General features: G+C 59.5%; 1 protein-coding gene across 2 annotated transcripts in view; it reads right to left on the bottom strand.

Moving 5' to 3' along the window:
* CPPED1 (calcineurin-like phosphoesterase domain containing 1) overlaps window positions 1–22,498 on the bottom strand; it is a 55,143-nt gene that overhangs the window by 19,981 nt on the left and 12,664 nt on the right. For both annotated transcript variants that reach the window (XM_012732027.1, XM_004691751.2), the window contains exon 2: window positions 20,442–20,660. In XM_012732027.1, the coding sequence (XP_012587481.1) occupies window positions 20,442–20,660 (219 nt within the window). The remainder of the gene's footprint in view (window positions 1–20,441; window positions 20,661–22,498) is intronic.

The following is a 22,498-nucleotide window of genomic DNA, read 5'->3' as shown; positions in this document are numbered from 1 at the left end:
GGGTGGGGGAGCCTCCGCTCGGGCAGTGGCCAGCTGAGTCCCATGATCGTGGAGGGGGCCTCTCCCTCCTCAGGGATTCTACCTGCAGGGGCAGCGGTCCCCTGACTTGTCCTCCCACGGCACCGCCTGGGCTGCATGTCCACAGACAAGCGTGGCTGCCCCGTCCACGGCAGTCTCAGGGACGGTCCCGTCCCGGGACGTGACCGAGAGGCCGAGGCTGTGCCAGGCGGGTGCAGGGGGAAGAGGCCTCCTCCCCACCCGCAGGGAACCGCCGCTGAGAACCCACCTGAGTGAGAACAGCCCTCTCGGGCTCTGGACGACGCCCCGACCGGGTTTGTGGGGCCCAGCGGGAAGGGCGGGCGGGTGCTGAGCAGAGGCCGACCTGCTCGCGGCAACAGGGAACACAGGGCAGCCCACCCTCGACCCAGATGGTCCGATCTCCCCAAAGGAGTGGGGTCACGGGGACCCCGGGCGCCCCACAGCTCCACTCTTATTCACGTGCGCCCTTCTGACAGGGCCGGCTGAGGTGCGGCCTCGCGCGATCGCCATGACCGTGCCTGAGCGTGCCGTCGTCGTCGGGCTCATGACCTGCACAGGCTGTGGCCGGCTAAGCCGGCCCTGCTGCGGCATCCGCGGGGCTAGAAGCGGAGGAGATGAGCATTCGGACTGTTTTAAAAATCTCTGGGGAGCGGCTGTCCTCTGGCTGGGGCTTGGGCGCAAAAGTCCCTTGGTGACCCGGCTGTGCGGATGCCACTGGGGCTTGTTGTGGGACAGCAGCCTGGGGCCAGGCCGCCTCCCGGGACCTGCTAGTCCACGGGCCCGTGAATGGGCTGACGCAGCTATGAGGGGTGACCGAGCCCCCCCTCCCAACCTGTGGGTCTTGCCAGCAACGCAGTCAAGGTTGCCGTCCCTCCGGCCAGACCTTGTGTCTTCCCCTCCAAACTGCTCTCGCCAGCTAACTCAGGAACCTAACCACCACTTATACCCATAGGTAACAAGCGCCATAAGGAATTTAATATACGAGGGGAGAGAAGTGTATTGTGTAAGGTAATTAGTCTATAAATGCATCTGATTAGAGGGTGGGTAATGGCATAATTATGTGGTTATACTTAGAAACATTACTTGTTAATTAGTTGAAGTAAAATATGCTGCAGAGTGGTTTCAGGGTAACACATCTCTGACATACGAGGCAATGGGGGACAGGAAGATGACAGGCTGATGGGATGCTGGAGGCCTCACAGAGCGCGCGAGTCTGCCCAGGTGAAGTGAAGGGCTCTCCTGTTACTCAGAAGCAGGGTCTCTGGGAGAAGAGCTCGGAGCTGCAGTGTCAGCCGCCCCGGGGACCACACCCCCATCCCGACCATGCGGGCACGGGCTACTGGCCGGGCCTGGCGGTGGGCAGCCTGGCTCCAGCTCATGGCACGGTCTCCATGAGCAGAAGCACAGCCGAGGAGGTGGGCCGGGAGGTGAACCGCGGCCGGTGCTGAGCTGCAGGGGCCGGGCAGACCGGGGGCGTGGTGGAGCAGGAGGTGGAGAGGCGGGAGGCTGGCAGCCCGTCTGTCTGCTGGGGGGGCGGGAAGGCGGCTGGGCTCCTTGCTGTCACCCAAGCAGGGGAGGGAGACGCCGAGGGCACCCCTGCAGGCGTGGACCGCCGGGGGCGCTGTGGGGCAGCGCGACCTCACTCCCGACCCCGCTCGCGGAGTCTCAAGGTGCCAGTGGGGTCTGGGACGAGGGGTGAGGGGACACCCCGACACATGCTGGGGGGGGGCAGGTTCCACGTTGGGACACGATAAGGTCAAGGTTTAGGGTCTGCAGACTTGAACGATTTTTGATCAGTGGAACATTCTAGTGGTAAAATCAGAGTGTGACCGCTCTGGGGAATATTCAGGGAAAGAGCCCACAAACTGCATCTTCGCTCTGTTTCTCATCAGACTTGATAATGTGATGACGCCAGGAGCCGGAATCGCCTGTCCTGTTGCGGGCGACGCGGGGGGCGGGGGGCTGCGCACAGACCGTGAGCAGAAATGGCCGAGAGGACAAAGGGCAGCTGGCGAGACCTGGGGCCCGACAGAGGCTTCGGCTGGAGGTGGCGGGGTGAAAACTTTGCATGTCTGTCTGCAAGTTTCACAAACTACAGCAAAGTCAGCAGAGCGCAGAAAACAGTCGCAGAAACCTGGAGACCGGGAAGGGATGGGCGAGTCCTGAGGGCTCCGGGGACTGGGTCGAGCGTGGCGCCAGCGGTGGGGAGGTGGGACGTGCCTGCCAGGCTCCCCTGAGGCCCCAGAGCCCCAGGCGGGACTCGGGGATCACAGACCTTAAGATGCACCCCACGAAACCACAGTGCGAGCCAGGGGGCCAGTCAGGGCCACAGCCTCGGGGCTCCTCTGCCCGGCCTCTCGCTCAACTGCTGCCCATGCCTGTCGCCAGCCTGAGGAGGGCCGGGGCAGGGGAGGGGCCGGGAAGCAGGTGGCCTGCCAGCAGGGCTGCCGTCTGGGGCGCCCAGGGAGGCGCGTCACTGGCGTGACTCGTACACAGCTGCCGGGGGCCGTGCGGCCCCCTCTGGGCCCCAGAATCTGCCCCTCCCACCCCTCTCAGGACCACTGTGACTTCCTTTCTCGTGTCTTGGAAAAGAGATGGGATGAGCGGGCGGAGGCTGCCAAGCAGCAAACTCGCCCCAAGATCCAGATGTCCTTCCCCAAAGATAACCACACACGTAACAGTAGGTGTAATCACACCGCTGCGGCACAGGGCTGTTAGGGAAATTAAGCGAGTTCGTCTTTGCAAAGCAGAATGCAGGGCCCAGCAGGCCCTACATAAATGGCAGTTATAAGAACTTAAGTCAAGGGACAGGAGAGTGGTGCCGCGAGGGTCCCGCGCCGTCCAGAGGGTGCTCGCCGCCCACCTGCGCCTAAGGAGGCCTGGAAGGGGCCTGCCCCCGGCCCCGGGGCTGAGGGAAGCCGCTCTGTTGCCAGATTAAGCCACTCTCCTCTTGCTCCAACCGTTTCCTTTGATTGGCTGAGGGCAGCGGAGGCCGGCGGTGGCGCCCCGGAGGCCAGCGCCGTGATGCTGCTCCGGGCAGGTCTGTCGGCCCTCCCACATGGACACCAGTCTACTTCCCTGCCCCACTGACTGCACGAGTGGCCCTCAGTCATGCAGGGCAGCGTGGCCTGGGCTGAGCGGGGGCTCGTTTGAGTGGTGAGGACCCGCAGCCCACGAAACTGCAAGGACTCAGCTCTGTGAAACTTTTTAGAAGAGCTTAGGCCGGCCCTCCCCGGTGGCGCAGCGGGTCAAAGGCAGCACTGAGAAGCTAAAGCCGCTTCCGCATGAGTTCGATCCCCGCCTGCCCCGGAGGTGACCCCATGGCGCGGCAGACCTCTCCTGACCCGCCCGCTGCTCCCCTCAGCAGTGTACTTCGTCGATCTGCCTGTTCTGTTCCCCGCTCTGTCTCTGGTGAAGCCTCTCACCACCCCTGCATCTCTGGCCTGTACCCCAATTACAAATAAATAAATCTTTAAAAAAAAAAAAAAAAGCGCCTAGGCAGAAAGTATGCCCCAAACGTTAACAGTTATTGCTTCTTGCTGGTACAAAATTAACGGTGATTTTGTCATCCTCCTTCTCCCCACATTTCTTCTATTCGGCGTCGACTGCTGTACAAGTGCGTGCACACGGACTTTAGCAGAGACAGGTCGCGGGCTGACGTGGCTGAGGGATTTTGGCCACAGCTGCGTAACTGCAGCTGTGCGTGTGAATACAGGCGGCCGCTGCTTAAGTTGCTGAGGTCAGCACGCTGAGGCTTCTCGGGAGCACGAGAGGGCAAGGCCCCCGGCAAAGCGCCTTCTGCCCTCACAGAGGGCAAGGCCAGGCAAGCACTGCAGCGGCTGCGAACGGGGCTGGGCCGGGCAAGGGCTCAGGCCGGGGTAGGCCAGCTTTCAAGGCCTGGGGCTCGGAGTCAGAACCCGCTGTCACCTCGCCGGACCTCACACACACATACAGCCACCCCAAGCCACAGCTGCAGTGTGACCTGCACGCCCTACCTGCCCGCCCTCTGGCAGGTGAATGACTGTTGCCCTGGGAGGAGGGTCCCACCCGGAGTTCCCACAGCAGCAGCCCCCCATCGCACCCCACCCCATGCCGGAGGGGGCGGCGCTGAGGGGTGCACGCTGAGGGGGGAGGCTTGGGCTGAGCCGTCTGCCCCTGCAGAGCCGCGTGGCCTCCGGTGAGCCAAGGGTCCCTTTCGGATCACAGCGCTGTGGGGGCTGAGCTGGTGTGTGCAGTGGCTGGCAGAGAGGCAGGCTCACCTGGAGAACGGGTGGCGGAAAGAATGAACGAGAACGAGGAGCCGTGAGCTGCCGGTGGGCAGGTGCCACGAGGCGGCCAGCTCCAGGTCAGCCCCGCAGAGGCCGGCCGTGGCGCAGGCCAGGCTTCCTGCCGCGGGGGCCCCAGGGAAACGGCCTCCTCATTCAGGGCGGCTCTCGGTGGTTCGGCCTCCCTCCCTGCCTCCCTTCTGAACGGAGCGGACGGCAGGACCCTCAGCCATCTTGCGAGGCAGCGGGCTGTGGCAGGCTCTGGTCAGGAGCTGCCTGTGGGCTTGTTTTAGGTAAGAAAAGTAAGCCCTACTGTATGAGCGAGTGATATTTTAGGCTGAGCCAAAAGCGTTCCACAGAACACAGGTCACGGGTATGACTGGGTCTGGTCCTGGCGCTCTCAGGGCCCAGTGTCTGCTGAGGACAAAGGCGACGAAAGCTTCGAAGAGCGAAACTAGAATGGACGGTCACTGCTATGGCGAGGGACTCTTGAGACTCCCCGCAGGTGTCGGGGCCCAGGGCCAGTGGCGGAGTCGGGGCGTTGCCCTCGACGGGGCGAGAAGGTGGGGGCGGTGCAGGGGGTTCTCAGCAGCGTGGGAGCAGATGCGAGGCCCCGTGGCTGGAAAGGGGTCTGCGGGAGGCCCCAGAGAGGACGCGGCCGTGCAGGAGGCGCAGGGCGGGCGCCGGGCTGGGGGGCCATCTCTGTGGGCCTTGCGTTCACTGAAGCCTTTGTGTTTCCCCTCAAGAACAAGGGCAAACATGGGGGAGGCTGGCGACGAGGTAACAGGGCTCCTCAGGGGTGGCGTATCAGAGATGGCCCGTGGCCAGACTCCAGCCGCGTGTCCAGCGTCCATCTCCCGCCTCACGCCAAGGGAACCCGGCAGGGTCCAGGCATCAGGTGTTTGAAGGATGGGGTGAGGGGTGGGGTGAGGGCAGCCCTGACAGGGAGCTCCAGCCAGCACCCCCTCGAGCTCTCAGTGGGGGCTGGGAGCGTGGTGAGGTGACGCAGGTGGGCCGTACTGGCCGGGAACAGTTCCTGCTGTCACAGGTCAGAGCAGACAGCTCAGCGTCCCCCATGGTCTGGGCCCATGTTGACAGGACAGACAGCCCCAAACTAGACCCTGCTCTTGTCCTGACAAGCAAGACGGGAAGGATGGACTCTTACTAATTAACGCCACTGATTCCTAGAAGGGCTCGGCATCCGCACAGGGAGCCAGAGACATCTAGCAGCCGGCAGGTGAGATCCGCAATGTCTGGACCCCCTCCCCCAAACTACTAGAGATGCAAAACAGCAGGAAAAGCATACCAGCTCAGGCAGGGACGGGACGGCTCCCCGGCCCAGGAGCAAGCACACACGGTGCCCACCGGGTGCCCACATGGCCCCGCAGGCCCGGCACTGCCCTACCCCGGGGTACACGGCTGACGACAGCTGGCTGGGGAGAAGCAGCCACGGAAGGCCGTACACGGGACGTGACTCTTTCTGGGCCACGAGGGCTCGATCCTCATGTGCCACAATACATGGAGATGTGATTTTTTTTTTTAACTGAAACCTCAATCTCTTAATTTAGCAAAGTGTTTACCTCTCAGGGAGAAACTGCTAGCAGTTTACCTAAAAATCCTTTTCTTAACAGGGCCTGCTTTTTGGTGGGAGCAAGAGCGATCTTTGCTAACGACAACATTTTCCAGTGAGACTCTGGTCTCTGGTGTGGAGGTCGTCACAGGGATCTCTTGAAAAAAAGGCCCTTTTCACCCCTGGCCTTCTGTGGAGCTCGGATGCAATGACGGTGGCTCCAGCAGTGAGCAAGGGAACAAGGGCCACAGCCCGAAGGTGAAGGAATGCGAAGCTAGAAAAGCCTGAGGCCAGGCATGCCCGTCACTGCTCACTGCCTGAGAGGAGAAGAGACGCGCGCCCTGCCGCCTACCTGAACCCGGAGGACGGGCGGCTCCAGGGCGCCGTCCACGCTGCATTTCGCAGGCCGGCGGGAGAGGGCTGTGTGCCCATCAGCATCATCAGCCTCAGACCCCATCTGGTGTTCCCTCTGCATTGCAGTTTCCCTCGACACTCTGAACACTTTGCAAGATGCAGCCCGATGCCCACTCCTCGCTAGGACGAGCAAATGCCTGCGCCGCTGAGCCAGAGCCGTGAAGGGAGCTCCCTGGAGCCGCCCGCTGGGCGCGCAGGTCTCCTCTCCACCTCGGCTAATGAGTCGAGAAACACAGCTCTGCCTTGGCTGTAACTAACTAGGCTAGTGCACAAAACGAAACAGCGGGAGCGGAGCAGAGGTTAAAGTAGGGTTTTGAAAAGGGTCTTTCTTTTTCTTTTTAAAAAGATTTACTTATTTGTGCATATGGAACTGGGGTACAGGCCAGAGGTTCAGGGGCGGTGAGAGGCTTCACCAGAGACAGAGTGGGGAGCAGAACAGGCTGACCGAGTACACTGCTGAGGAGAGGTCTGCGCGCCCTGTGGGTCACCTCCGAGGCGGGGATCGAACTCGTGTGGAAGCGGCTTTAGCTTCTCAGTGAGGGCTTTAGCCTGCTGCGCACCAAGGGGGGCCTCAAAAGGGTCTTTCTTAAGGAAATCTATTAAGGGGCCTTCACTGGCTGTGGCTGGATTTTGGCCAGAGGCAGCCCTAGGGCCTCAGAAGCCTGCGTGGTCGGCCAGCAGCTGACTCAGGCCCCTGACGCGGGATGAGACACCCGGTGTTTCTGTTACTCAGCCACACCACAGGAAGGCTCTGTTTAATCCTGACAGCTCCCACCTAATTCTCCCCAACCACCTTCTGTTCAGCCACAGTTGTCTTCAGACAGGTGGGAATAAATCAATTTGTGTCAGTTTTGAGTAGATCAAATTTATTAAACTCTGAAAATCAGTTACTTGAGGGCTCTCCTGGCAAGTAAACAAATGAATAAGCAGAGAGCGAGCGGAAGGGGATGAAAAGCCCCACGTTTCGTTCTGCCTGGGCGCAATACCAGCGTCTAGCTCTCCCGCCTTCTGGACCCACAAGTTCAAGACCCAAAGCAAGGTGACGTTCTTAGAGCAAATTCCACCTGTCCGGGCCATAACATTCAGTTGAGTGTTCGCTGCTGTTTTTTTCTTATTACCTTATTACCACATCGACTGCCAGAAGGAGCTGAGAAATGCTCGCTGTACTGACATGGGGTTACAAGGGGGAAATGCTTGTGCCCCCAAGTCCTACACTGAGACCCTCCACTCAGGTGAGCGCAGCTGGTCGTGTCGTGAAGGTGGCGCCCTTGTGAACGGGACCTGTGTCCCTGCGGGACAGACCCAGGAAAGCCTGTGAGGACGCCGGGGGAGGGCCGCCGCCCGGGCCAGAAAGGCCTCTCGCCAGGACCTGCTCTGCTGGCACCTTGATCTCGGACTTCGGCCTCCCGGTGGGTGAGAAATAAACGCTTGTTGTGGCTAACTCTGCGGGACCTCAAGTGTACCTGTCCGCCCTGGCTGAGGTTGTGCACAGGTGAGCGCACGCCCAGTGAGGCCAACAAACCAGTCAGCAGAGCACAGTGCGCTCTGTCCTGCAAATAGCTGCAGCCCACTGCTTTGCTTCAAGCAGAAGCTTCCAGAAGCCCCAGGCCCGGTGCAAACATGCTCCCCACCCTCTGTGTCAGGCACATGTCCTGTTTTTTCCTGCACCTCCAGACCCTATGTATACCCGTGGGCGGTTCTAATAAACAGACTTCGGACTCCAGACCCCAGGCTCCTGCTTCATTCTCTCACGTCTCCAAGTCTCCTACATTCGGGCGAAGACAGTGGTCAGCGCACACGTCGGTGGGTTAGCAACAGCTTGTGTGATCTGCTACCGAGCCCGAGCAGACTAGTTTCCACGCGCCGATAGTGCGTTCAAAAACTACGGCAGGGTAAGGCGGAGACGCAAGGAAGGAAAACACTTAGTTCCTGGAAACAATCCCTAGAACTCAAGTCTGGCTGGATGGCTTTTGCTTCCACTCTGTCCAGCCGGTGCCCTCGGCGTGGACCTGTGCCCTCCCTCCCGCTGCACAAGGCCAGCGGGGTGCTGCTGAGCTGCAGAGGAAGGAAAGTGCATCCTCTCGCCCGCAGACACCCCGGCGGGCTGTGCCCTGGCCACGTCCTCACCGGGCCTGGCATCGCTCTGCTTGGCGTGGGAGGTGCGGTCCAGAGACCCAGCGTCCCCCTGGAACGCCGCCCTCCGCCCGGCCACGCAGGCCCCCTCCTCCTGTTGCAGGTGACCGCGCCACTGCTTCGAATGGCAGCACCAGGTTCTGTCCTCTGCAGGTTCCACAGGCCTCTCAGCGGGAGGCCGCACCTTCCCGGGGAGGCAGGGCCTGGGCACAGGCTGGAGCTGGAGGCCACTGGGCTCTCAGACGCTGCTCTGACCCACTGACCCGATGGACACGTCAAGGGGGCGCATGAGAAGCGGAGTCTTCACCTGCGAGGGGGAGCTGCAGGGACCTTCCGAGACCTGTTCACCCTCCGTTTACAGAATTCCAGTCTCTCGGGAATTCTCTCACTGCGGGCCAGAGGACAGCACAGCTTCCCTTTGCCCTGGTGGCAAAGAAGAGCGTAAAACCCGGCAGGGAGAGGGGGCCGGGCCCAGGGGACACTCCGAGGCCCAGGAAGGGCAGGGAGCTGCCCCAGCTCAGACAACAGCTCTCTCTGGGGAGCAGCCGGCAGGTAGTGGGGCCAAACGCCCGCTGGAGAGCGCCCGCTGGAGGCCAAGGGCAGCGGAGGTCCCCGAGTGCACGCGCCTGGGGGCAGGACACGCATTTGGGCAGAAGAGTCCGTCGCCCCAGGGCCGGCGCTAGGGTGTCCTGCAGAGCTGTGAGCACTCTGAGAAGGCGCCTGTGCCGCCATCGACCCGATCTGCCCGTCGCATCAGCCCGTCACAGTGAGCAGACTGGGAGATGGTGACGTGTCCAGCGGGCTGGGACAGCTGGCCCTGGGGCCCTGCCGGGTGGGTCCCTGTACGCGGGGAGACCGGAGAGCCGGCCGTGGGTGCTGACCAGCTGGACACTGCCGCTGTGGGTGAAACACCAGCAAGCCCAGGGGCCAGGGCGGCCCAGGCCCCACTGCTGGTGCGGCAACGGCTGGGACTGCCCTGGGCGGCTCACACTTGGCAACAGTTAAATGCAGGGCGAGCCAGCCAGCCAGACAATAAATCAGACTAAAGCAAGCAATTAAAGGGTGTCGGGGAGGGCACCACCTTGGCCCGAGCCCCGCGGCAGGCGGCTCCCACCGGCTCTCCCACACACTTCTCTGACGACAGGGCACAGGGCATCTGGACTGGACGCAAGAGCAACCTGTGGCTGGAATGTTTCGCTACCAAGTCCCGGCATGCTAGGAGCAGGTGTTCGGGGACGGCTCACCCGCCGCCTCGGTCTGCCCAGGACCGAGGGGTTTCCCAGGATGCAAGACAGCCCAGTCTGGGTTGGTCACCCTGGCCTGGAGTAGCACGGAACCCCCACGCTGAGCTACGCACACACTCAGGGATGCTGGGAACCCCGCACTCTGCCCAAGGGCCCGCCTGCCTGGAGCAGACAGCGGAGGCTTCACCAAGCACAACTGCATGTGCTCTCAGATGGGCAGAGCCTCCGGCCCGGCACCGCACCCCGCGGGCACGCTGGGGAGATGGCCGCGGGCAGCAGAGTCGCCCCAGGGGCCCCGGATCTGCACAGCTGCGGGGCCTGCACAGCCTTCCTTCCCAGCGACCTGCCGAACCAGGGCTGGGGCGACCTTCTCCCACGGTGGCAAGTGCCCCAGCAGCGCCGGTGAGACACTGCGTGACTGTCTAGGAGGTGGCAAAGGCCGCGTTCCCAAATACGTGGGCTTGCGGGCTAGGAGATGCTCAAACAGCAGAATACAGAGCAACAAAAAGCGGAAGAGGACTCGCTGTTCAGGGGATCACACAACCAAACACCCACTTGCCTCTCTTCTCCTGGCTGCTGTTTTTTGGAGCAAGTTTTTAGAATATTGTGGAATATGAGATGGGAAGTCAATTAAAAAAAAACAACAACAACAACCAGGAACCACAGGGGCTATCCGATCTGCCCTCACAGGAGGCGGCCAGGGGGACCTGCAGCCCCGCACAGCAGGACCTGACCGGAGACCACCTCCCAGGCCCCTCGCACCCAGAGCTGCCGCCTGTGGGACCCGCCAACTGCCCGGCACGGCCGGAGTCAGCACCCTGACGTCCAGGCGGGGAGGCCACACTCCAGGAACTGCCTGGGGCCAAACAGCTCCGAAAGGACACCCAGCTTTAGGCTCCGGCCTGCCTGTCTCCTGACAGCTGACGGCCTTCTAGCACCTACGATGTGCTCGACGCCGTGACAGGTGCTGGGGTGCCTGGGCCAAGACAGGGAACCCACCCTGGAGGCCCCGGCTGGGAGGGGCACAGGCCATGAGCCCGAACAGGGGACACCCGCTGTGCTCTGCTCAGGGGCCGGGTGGCTCTGCCACGCTCGGCCGCCCAGCCCGGCTCGCCGCCTCCCCAGGTCACTGCCGAGCCAGCCTCTCCACACCTGCTGCCCGCGGCCTGGAGAAGTCGCAGTTCTACTGAGTCATGTCTCCTGACGCCAGCGCGAGACTGAGTGAGACAGGGCAGCGGCCAGCACCGTGGTGACCAGCTGCGGCCACAAGCGTCGCAGCGGGAGGAGCCACTGAAGACCGGAGCCGTCTTCAAGGAGAGCACAGGGCCGGGAGCCGAGTCTCGGAGGGGACTCGCGCGGGGCGGGGAGCGGGCAGATTCATTTAATTTTGCATCTAGCAGCTACAGCTTATTACACATTCACAGTGGCACAGTGGGAATCTGTACCATGAACTTAGGACACGATTACTGGGACGAACTCTCTGAGACGAGAGGAGCTCTGGCGTGACGTGAGACACGTGCACGAGTTCCTGGTGCCCCGTGGCTTCATCGTACCCGGCACCGAGAGAAACCAAACATGAACCAAACAGAACAAAAGTCGGTTTTCGGTGTGAGGCCGCTTCGCGGTTCTCAGAAGGGAAGGGTGTGGCTAGCTCTGCAGGCCCTCAAGTGCACCTGTCCGCCCTGGCTGATGTTGTGCATGGGTGAGCGCACTCCCAGTGAGGCCAACAAACCAGTCAGCAGAGCACAGTGCGCTCTGCCCTGCACACAGCTGCAGCCCACTGCTTTGCTCAAGCAGAAGCTACAAGAAGCCCCAGGCCGGCGCAAACATGCTCCCCACCCTTTGCATCGGGGACATTTCCTGGGCACATGTCCTGTTTTTTCCTGCATGTACAGACCCTACGTATATCCATGGGTGGTCCTAATAAAAACTTCAGACTTCAGACCCCAGGCTCCTGCTTCAGTTTCTTTCTCACATCTCTGAGTCTCCTACGTTCTGGCGACGAGCGAACGTAGCGGTCAGCGCGCCCCTCGGTGGGTTTGCAACAGAAGGGTGTGGGTAAATGGGGCCCCGGGGGCAAACGTGGGCTGGTGGGCAGCGCTGGGCAGTTAGCAGTGGACGGTACTCTCTGTGCCTGGGACCACGTTATAATGCAATGTCGTTTCAATAAAAAAAAAGATCTCTGTTACCAATCAATGCAAAATCTCTTCACTGGGATATTTATGGGTCGCAACAGCAGTATTTCACCCAAAACAATATATAAAAAGCAAATTTTTAATACAAGCCAACTGATATATATCGAATAGGACCTACTATGGTTCCCAATAAGCAATTTAGGAGCGAGCGGGAGCATCACTGAACGTGAAGCCGCAGGAGCCTTTCGAGATTGGGGGAGGCAGTCACGAAGAGGGGAGCTCGGCAGTCGGGCGGTCTAACGCGCCCTGTTTTCCGACCTCTCATTACTTTTTCCGTTTCACTTTCTGATCACTTGACCAATTACCTGATAATTGAACTCCTCTGGGATCATGCTCCTTTCTTGTATTTCATTTAGTTCCAGAAAATAGGCCTATCAATGAGGTGAAATGGCCCCATTCCGGGAGAGTGTTTAGAAGAGAAACAGTGGAGGGGGGCCGGAGCAGCCCCCACGGCTGAGCCCTCCAGGCAGGGGCCGGGCTCCCCTGCCTTGTCTGCATGGGACGGGAGCGGGGGCCCCAGGGTGCTTCCGCTGTGCCCAGCCCCCACCCGGCTCCCACGAGGTGTGGAGGGTGGAGGTGGGCTCCAGGCCCCTTCCACCCGCAGGGCCGCCCAGGTCGAAGGCCGAAGGGCCTCTGCAGGCACCACCTGCCACAGGGGCAGCCCCCAGGTGGAGACAGGACCGACACTGGGAGCGCCGATGACTGGAGCCTCCGCGGACTCCTGGACTCATCCCTCTCCCCCCAGCACCCCAGCGAAGCCCTGGGATTCTGCCTCCCTTGGCTCGGCCTGATGAAGCCCATTCTTGCCTTGCCCCAGGTGAGGAAGCCTGCCGCAGAAGCCCCCTTTGGGTGGGCTGTCACGGAAGGAAGCCTTCATTAAACAGAAAAGTTCTTTTAAATGTCATGCTTCGGAGGATACGCTGAGTCCCTCTCAGACACAGCTTTCCCTCCCCGCTCACCTCCAGCGCGCCAAGCATGCGAGCCCTCTGTTCCGGTCTCCCCACCCTGGTCCCCCTCTACGAACCCCTCGTTTTGCCGCTCCTGAGCTGTTGCCACGTATCGTTTTACATGGCGTGTTTCCCATTTTAAGCCTTCTCGGAAGCCTCAAGGAGTAAACAAGCAAGACCGACTCTCTCAATGTTCAGTTTCAGATGCAAACACTGAAAAGCAGAGAGCCAACTGGAAGGATTTGTCCTTAATCTAAAGGCAACTTCACCCCCACCAAGCAGTTAACTCGCCTATAATTCAGCTCCAGTCACGCCTTTTCACGGATAATCAAACACTGGCCTCTTCCAGCTGCAACCCAGAAGCCCCCGCCCCAGAATTACAGGGAGAGCGACTGTCGCTGAGTGTCTACCGGGGTCGGCCGTGCTGATGGCGAGGGGCGCCCGCCGAGCCCCGCGTGACCATGTCTCCAGAGCCTGGCAGCCAGGGGCCTTCCGCCTAGGACCGGGGTCTGCGGGCCCGCGTGGAGCAAGCCACCTCCTCGCCGGCCTCCAGCGGGAGCTCAGAGCTCCCTTCTGCTGTGAAGTTGGGCAGAAAGTCTTGAGGACTTTCCCTACCCGCCGCTCTTACAGGTCCTGCAACGGAGCTCCGCTGGGCACCAGCCCAGCCGTTCACTGCGTCGGGGGTCAAGAGACCCCTCACACGACAGAACCGACGTTCCAGTGGCGATGTTTCATCCAGCCGGCTTCCTTTAAAACCTTCCGTGCGTCTATTGTATGTACTTAGACATTCTGAGCTGTGGTCCCGAGTCCCCAGCCCACCAAGCAGGTGAAGACGCCGAGATGGAACCAAAATGGCGTGGCCGCCGGTGAGCGGCCCCACGCCGCACCGGCCCTGGTGGGGAGGCCGCGGCTCCTCATCAGACAATTTTGCAGGCCACACTCCAAGTTCCCCAGTTCGCAATATTAGGAAAATCAGCTCACACCACGTCCAGTCAGCCTCAGCAGAAGGGAGGTGCTGCTGACTGGCTGGGGGCTGTAATAGCTTTTTTGACGGACTTGAAGGCGCCCAGGGCTGACTCCCGTGACTCCCGCTCCCCTGGTCCCTCTGAATGTCAGCCCACCCCTGTGAAGAGCCTGATGGCAGTGCAGCCAGGCGCATCCATGTCTGGCACCTGTAAAATCCCCTTTTATGTTCCTGGGTGTTAAACTACATGGTTAGTTGTCTTTAAATCTTGACCTTTCTGCGAGCCCAGAATCTGCGCTTAAAAATAATCACTCGAGGAGATTTATATGGCAGAGGCATGACCGTGAGCTAACTGGGTTGCTTTAACCATTAAACAACAGGATGGGGCCCTCCCTGGTGGCGCAGCGGGTTAAAGCATAGCACTAAGAAGCTAAAGCCACTTCCGCATGAGTTCGATCCTCGCCTGCCCTGGAGGTGACCGCATGGCGTGGCAGACCTCTCCTGGCCCGCCCGCTGCTCCCCTCAGCAGTGTACTTTGATCTGCCTGTTCTGCTCCCCACTCTGTCTCTGGTGAATCCTCTCACCGCCCCTGAGCCTCTGGCCTGTACCCCAGTTCTGTATGTACAGGATGGGCAGACAACAGGGCTTCCACTCGATAGGGGTGTGGGGGCCTATTCCCCAGGAGAGGGGCTGAGTGGCTGCACCACAGAGGGGCAGGGGAGGAGCGAGGCCCTGACACCGCCACCCTGGCTGGTGTTCACTCACTGCTAATGCCCAGCACATCCCAGGCCCAGTCACCCATTCTGACTTCAAGCCCAAAGGAGAACTGGGCCCAGAGGAGCCCGCGGCAGCAGCGGCGCTGTTCAGGGCGGTCTCCGCGGCAGCGGCCAGGGGGAGGGCAGCCACGGGCGTCCAGGCCAGCCCAGGCCAGCCGCGGAGGCGATGCAGGCGCTCGCGGGCGCCCAGGGACCGCTATGTAGCAGCCTAACAGGGGCTTCCAGGCAGATGGCAGGGGAGGAGTAAGTCCTAGCGCAATAAGCGCAGAAGAGCGCCTCTGTGTGAGGCAAGGCGCTTACATCCGCGCACACGTCTAACTCCGGAGGCCGGGGGCAGGGACGTGGGCTTGGTACTGTTTTACACCTTTACAAGGAGAAAGGACCCGCGTATTCGGGTAACGTACAGCTGGAATAAGGTAACAGCCGACCGGAATCTGCCTGTGAGAGAGCGGAATGACAAGCTACGGGCAGAATTCCGGGGTCGGGTGTCCCGCGCACGCCTTTCTAGCCAAGGACCCGTCTGCCCGTCATGGCCTGGGCTCGGAGCAGGCACCTGACACCACCCTGCGAGTAGAAGGGTCCAAACTCACTCAGACGTGCGCACGGGGCCACCACGTGCTACCGAGGGCCTGGCCCCGGTCACTGGAATTTATCTGGTCCAGTCCACTGGACGCCGACCACTGGATCAAACACTCACAGACCCGCGCACCTCGGCCCGGGGGAGGGAGCGCTCCGCTGGGGCAGCAGGTAAGGGCTGTCCTGGCCGGGCGTCCGTCTGGCCTTGGCGTCAGGACGATGCCTCTGAGGCCCTGCTTCTCGCAGCCGGTCTTGTACCAGAGCTGTGCTCAGCCTCCGTCCTGCCCGTTGGGGGAATGAACAGCAGCCGTCCTGGCTGTGGGTGGCGGCAGACACACGGCTCCATCCGCGCCCGAGGCCCTGCGCACAGCACGTTCCAGCTTGGCCCCACGGCGTGATTCCCCAGTTCTAGCCATTCACCCCCGAGTCAGAAATCTCCATGCCGGGAGTGAGTGCTGGAGGCCGTGGGGCCACAGCGGCTCTCCCCTGGGCCGACTCTCCCCTGGGCCGTGGCCCAGCCCTGCAGGACTTAAGGTGGGGGGTGACCACAGCAGACACGGCGCTCGCCAGGCGCCCCGGGGTCTCCTCCTGTGGGACGCCCCCTCCGTTCTCAAGGTCCTCCGGTCTCCCGCAGGTCTCCAGTTGATGGCTTTACGCCGCCTCCTGCCCATGTCTGCAGGCAGCCGGCCCGCTCCCGACGGGGCGAAGGCCTCTCCCCTCCCTGGACCGGTCTGCATTTACCTCTGGCAGGCATCTCCCCGAGCACGGCCCTCTCCTTCAATTTGTCAGAATCTCTTCTGAATCTAATTCCATTTTCTTTTTCGCTGCCAACAGAAATGGTCCCCGAACTTCAAATATGAGATGCCTGGGATCCTTTTAACTTTGAAGCTAAAATGTGGTTACCATGCAGCGGCTGTGCAGAAGTTAAGTGGGGGAACGGCATGACATCAGGGGAGGGAAAGGCCTCTGCTTCCAGTGTGCGAGGCGCTTCATCCTCAAACCCCAAATTATTGATACTGGAGATTTGTGCTTATCCAAAACCTGTGGGCTGAGTTTGGCTTGAAACTTGGACATGTTTCAGGCTTTCAGGTCATCAAGCAGGGATCAGGGAGTGTAAGACGACAGCAGATTTCCCAGCAAAACGTGAATATTCTCGTAAATGGGGTCAGCAGAAGCTTCAAACAGCCTCATCTCGATTCAGGTGAGTTTCGCTGCCCGAGTTAGTTTCAAACTTAAGAATAAACCCTTAGGCTCTCCCTGGTGGCGTGACAGGTTAAAGTGCAGCTGCTTCACTGCGCTCGATCCCCACCAGGGGGTGACCCACATGCCCGACAGACCTCTCCTGTCTCCCCGCTGCTCTCCTCAGCAGTATAATTCGTCCACTACCTGTTCTGCTCCCCGCTCTGTCGCTGGTGAAGTCTCTCACCCGCCCCTGCACCACTGGTCTGTACTCTGGTTCTGATGCATAAATGAATAAATCTTAAGGAAAAAAAAAAAAAAAAAGCTCTTGGTTTTCAGCATGTCCTGGACTCTGCAAAGGCAGATAAGGGCCTCGGCATGCACCGGACTCAGAGCAGAGCCGTCCTGGCTCTCTGGCTGCTCCACAGAAAGCTGGTGTGGGCTGTTCTCCTGACACCGTGGCTAGGCTCTGCCTGGGAGATCTGCAGGCAGAGGTCAACTGCTTTCGTTATTCCACTGTTGCTGAGGAAGCAAAACCAAGCCTGGATTTTGGGGCCCGGTGGTACTTGCGGTGCAGGAACCTGTATGTACAGGTGACTGACGCTCTTGAATATAGTGCTATAAGGCGATGTCACCCCAATAAACACAACTGGGACAAACAAGCCAGAACAAGCCCACGGGCTTGAAGCCTTTCCCTCGGGAAGCTGAGCGTGCTCAGTCTAGAGCTGATGCGCTCCACGCCACTTTCCCAGTCAAAGGACACCGACCCAAGCCACTCACGCGCATCCCACATAATACGCCAGGGCACAAAATCCTCTCCCACTTGAATGTCCACACGGTCAACTGGAATCTGGACACAGCGCTGACTCCGTCTCGGGAGGTCTGGGGTGGCGATCCTGAGGTGCAAACCAGCTCCTGGGGCTTCACGGGAAGCCGACGGACTTGAGTCTGGCCCTGACTCCACTGCTTGCTGGCTGGGTGACCCTGGGAGAGGGCTGGCCTGCCCAGGCTGCTGCCCCACCAGTTAACAGGAGAACCCGACCCCTGCTCTGGAGAAAGGTGACGGGGAGCCAGAGGCCCGGTTCCTGGCAGATAGACCCTGAATTCTACCCTAAGCTCCTGGGGTAGGCTGAACAGGAGCCCCACAAAGAAGCCTGCACCCCGATCCCTGGAATATGTAAACATGTCACTGGGTGGCAAAGCAAGGACCTGCAGACATGATGGAGCTAGGGACCCCAAGGTGGAGAGACCACCTGGGTTACCAGAAAAGGGCCCAATAGCCACGGGGGGCTGGAGCTGAGAAGCTGGAGGGCTGGTGTAACAGAACTTAGGAGGTGGAAGCAGAGGGCTGAGAGGAGCTGCTGGCTTTGAACACAGAGGAAGGAGCCACAACCCAAGCAATGCGGGCAGCTGCCAGAAGCTGGGACCCCGGAAGGAACGCAGCCCTCCAGAGACGTTTGAGCTGTCTGATCTCCGGAACGGTCAGAGAACAAAGGCGCCTGTGGTCAGCAGCAGAAGGTGCATTACGACTTGCATTAGCAAGAGCATTTTTGTCAAAAGCTCTTTCTCCAGGGCGAACCTACAGCTACTTGGCCCAAGATATTATTTATGATCAAGGTGAAAGTATGCTTTCTGGCTTGATTTGCCTTTGAATATATATGCATTTGGTGATTAACAATGTGCTGAACAGTAAAAGCAAATAATTACCTTTCTAGTGTCTACCCCTGCGTGTGAGCTAAGTGAGGCGGAAGCCACTAATTGCACATTAAAAAATGATAACTAGTTTTAAAATGTTTGGTTTCACCTCAGACCACAAGATTCAAAGTGGCCACAGTCCTCTTACCAGCTCAGCTGCAATCCCACAGAATAGTCTGCATCTGGGGCACGATGCAAATTTTGATCGGGTCGTACAGTCCACAATTTGCTCGTTCACATTTACAGGTCTTCTGACCAACTGGTAGAGCTGAACATAAAAACCGTATCTTTTAATTTACTCCTGTATATTGTATTCCAGAAGCGATGTAACTGCCTCGAAACATTTTTATTTTAAAACTTATTTTGAAATACGACTGAATACATTAATGTAATTCAGAGCTAGTCGGTAAACATCAGCAGAACACGTTATATAATTCTATCCAAGGCTCTGCTTTTAAAGAAAAGAAACCACTGGACAGAAACATGTTAAATTTGGAAGCTGACAGTCAAGAGTTCCATGAGACCAAAAAAATGCGGGTCTAGAGTGAGGGCGCCGAGGGCACAGCCAGCCAGCTGCATGCCAGGCCAGCAGGAAGCAGCACCGCCCTGGCCGGTCACCCAGCATGGCACCCAGGTGACCTTGGGCCCGCGCCCCAAGGCCCGCCGTGGCCTCTAACTCCTTCAGAAACCAGGCCACGGTGCAGTCACCTTAGCGCTGTATGATCTTGGTGGCGCAGTCAAGAGCCACCAATAGCCAGGCTCGTGGGCAGCTGGCACAGTTCTCCACCTCACAGAACTAGGCCCTCATGCCCTGGGCGAGGGGGGTTCCCAGCGCACAGAGGGCACGTCTCTCCCTCCGCGTTCTGTGGCCCCACACGACAGAGGCTTTAAGTCCTTGTTGCCTGAAGGGGCTCTGGCTCAGCAACCAGGGCCCTAAGAAGACGAGGAGCCAATGTGTAGCAGGGCGTCAATGGCAGACGGCTGGCACCCTGACCAGCTGGACCCTCGCCCTGGTCTTGGCCCAATGCCTCTGCCCCTCTCCCCTGCCTGCCACCTTTGTTCAGGCGCAGCAGCAGGGCAGGCTGCTTCTCCGGGGCTGACGTCACTGTCTTGTCCAACGGTGGGGGCAGGCCCCCATTTGCGACTTCAGTAATACAGCAGGACACAGAGAACAAAGGTGTCTGTCTGTAGCCCTCCCTGAGGTTCAGCAAGAACAGTTCTGGGTGACTGTGTTTCCACGATCGCAATTCCTTCTGGGACTGTTCTGGATGGCAGGCTGTCCCACCTGTGACCCTGGAAGGGGAGGAATCCATGCAGCAGCAAGGGTCACTTCAGTGTCCCAGCTTCCAGCGGTATCAGGAGTCACAACAGGCCTGCCGAACTTGGTCTACGGGGGACAAACGTCCTGGCCCCTGCAGTGTCTTCTTCACGGTGTCCAGGTCACCTCTGCTCCACTGAGCAGAGACGGGGACACAGATGAGGGTGGCCAGGGGAGTCTGCTCTGCCTCCCTGACAGGCAGGGGCAGCTTCAACTTGCTTCTGCTTGTCTACTGGCCTTTATCCTGGCCTGGGAGGTAAGGTTAATAGCACAACAGGGAAAAAAGTGGACGCAAGTTCTAGAAGGCATCTGCTATTTTTGCAACCCCAGTAATTTCACTTTTCTTTAGGGGAACATGCTGTTTTTCAGGTGGTAGCAGGGCTGACCCTGCACCCCGACTCCAGGAGGCCATGTGAAGCAGATGGGCGTTGGCTGGGACTCAGCCTGGACAGCCGAGAATAAGGCGGGCACTTTCCGTGGTGGCTCCTACAGAAGGACATAAACCCAGAGCCCTCAAGAGCCGCCACCTAGACAGTCTGCATGAAAATGATGCCAACCCACAGAAAAGCAGGACAGGAGGGAGGTCAAGGTTTGGTGGCTGCTGAGCCCCTAGATGCAGCCAGACCTGCAGCCCAGTTCCCGCACATACCTTCAAAAAGGCTAATTCAACAAAGGTTATTCTATTGCTATAAAACATCTTCCATAATGTTCTTTACATTATAATTTACAAGTAAAATAATTACTATTACAACGGTGCATTATTTTTGTGCTTTGAAACATCAGAGAAGCTGCAGCGTAAGAGGAGGGGAAGCGAGAGCGACGACAGCATCCACACATACAGTGGCCGGGAGCCGTGCAGGCCTGTCCTGACACGGAGCGAGGAGCACACAGGGCTGCCCATTTTCCCCATAAGCGCACACCATCAGAACGCAGCGCAATGACTGTGGCTAACCTCGCCCGACTCTGAATCCAAAACGAGCATGCATTTTCCGATGTCTGATGGCACTGCTGTGCGTGAGAAGGAGCCATCAGCGGGCCAGGTCCTGCGTGGGGGCCACTTCTGCTGCCCAACACCCCCGTGACCGGGTGAAGGAGGAAAGGCGGCAAGAGCCGACTCCCGTCTTACCTGGCATGGCGTGAACGAGGTCCCCGCACAGCACGAAGAACCTGGGCTTGGGGTTCAGCTTGTTGATGGCCTGCACGGCCTGCTCGGTCAGCCGGATCTCCTGGCCCCACTCATCACCCCCGTGGTCAGGGTCCCTGCTGGACCAGGCCTTCATCAGGCCGAACTGGGGGTCTGCACCTTGGATGAAGTAGAAGGGCCCTTTCCACTCCTTTTCCTCCTCTGGGGGAGAGAATAAGGAATAAGGGGGAGGGAGAGAAAAATATTATAAAATGTGTCAGGAAAAGCATCCAGGTCACCATGCCAAGTGGATACAATATTTTTCTTAAATTAAGTAGGTCATTGTAATGAGCTGCTGTGAAACATACCATTTTCCTGTCCTAGTCTGGAGGATCTGACTTACACTAATTGCGCCTGGGACCCGGTGGTTCCCAAAGGCCGGAAAAGCCACGTTGGCCACGGCAGCCACGCAGCCAGGCGGTTCTTGTGCAAGCCGGCCGGCCTGAACGGGGCGCAGAGCCCCCACGGGCTGCAGGGAGGATATTAGTGCTCAGTAATAGTTTTTTAATTAGAATTAAAAATACCCCAGATTGAAAGCTGACGGAAGTATTATATTTAAATTATGAGGTGAGGCGCTTTTATGCCAGGCTTAATGTTAATGGCACAGTTTTGGGAGCTGTGGAGGAATTTTAATGACAGCACTTGGAGCTTGGAAGCTCTGGCTATCTGGTGGGAAATGCAGTGCCAGCAAGGAAATCTTGAAATGAGTTAGTCAACATGGGGGCGGAGAGAAGGCCGATGACAGCTCAAAGGCGTGATGTGGACCGAAGCAAGGTGTGAGGCTGGGCCAGGACGCGACAGCGAGGCAGGGAGACGGAATCCTGAAGGGTGACCGCCCCTCGGTGAATAGTCTGCCTCCCAGAGACTCTGCTGGCTCCGAGGGCACCGTCTCTGCCCTCACCAGCCAGGGGCACCCTGGCTTCTGCTTCTGCGGAGCGGTTGCGCGTGGCACAGGAGTCGTGTGGCTTTACCGCTTTGTCACTATTCTTTTTTGTGCCACCAAGTCCCCTCTTTGACCCACACTTCACGTGGCAGCTCAGGGAACAAACAGGGAGGCTCCTCTGGCCAGGTGGCACTGAAAGCCGAGCACTCTCAACGCCCCCCTCCTGCCCCCCAAGCTGAGGACGAGGAAGCCCAGGCACGGACGTGAGGTGCCCCGGCCTACCGCGCAGGGACAGAGCCGGCCCACAGCCGCTGTCGGCTCTGCAGTGAGCTAACGCAGTCTGCCCGCTCGGAATGGTAGCCTTTACGCCTCTGCATTCGTGAGGATTCCTGAAGGTCCTCAAGCCCTACGGAGTCTTCCGTGTCTGTGGGTTCGGTCCATTCATTCAGTGGCTATTTACTGAGCGCCTACTGTGGCCAGGCCCGTGGAGGAGCGGACACTACCCAGGTGGACCAAGGCGGAAGAGGCCCCCACTGTCCTGGGGAGACAGGCAGCAAACGAGCAGCTGGAGAAGGCTCGTGCTAAGGGCCAGGAGAGGGCGGAGAGGGGTGATGGCCGATTTGCAGGGGTTCTCGGGGGAGGCCTCTCTGACGTGTGTCACTGAAGCTGAGATCCAACGGACAAGAACCAGTCAGCTGCGACCTGCCACCACCCCACCTGCCCTGTGTGGCTTCTGTCGTCTTAGAGCGGGGTGCTGGTGTTGGGCCCTCCTCCCCTCTTAATTCCCTTTTCAGGACAAACATGCAGACAACCAAAACTACCTGTACCTACTTCACAAAACAAGTTGCAGCAGCAAGTTCAACTGCCAGTTCTCAACCTACAGCTCCCATTGTTAGTTGCGCAATCAAATCACGAGCTGGCCCCCTGGACCTGCACGAGGACCACGCGGGCCTGGCACGTGCATCTCACTGATGGGGACACAGCCCGGCACCACCACACGCTCCGCCCAGTCACTGAGCCCTCACCGGGAGTGGCAGCACGCCACCGCCATGCGGTCGGAGAGCCGGGCTGTGGTGCCCGCATGCTACACGTGCCCTCCGGCCCTCAGGCCCCTTGA

This window comes from Condylura cristata, unplaced genomic scaffold, assembly GCF_000260355.1.
Source record: "Condylura cristata isolate star-nosed mole 26May11 unplaced genomic scaffold, ConCri1.0 scaffold00032, whole genome shotgun sequence".
In the NCBI taxonomy this organism is placed as follows: Eukaryota; Metazoa; Chordata; class Mammalia; order Eulipotyphla; family Talpidae; genus Condylura; species Condylura cristata.
Note: the sequence above shows the minus strand (reverse complement) of the source record. Positions and strands in the feature narration are given on the sequence as shown.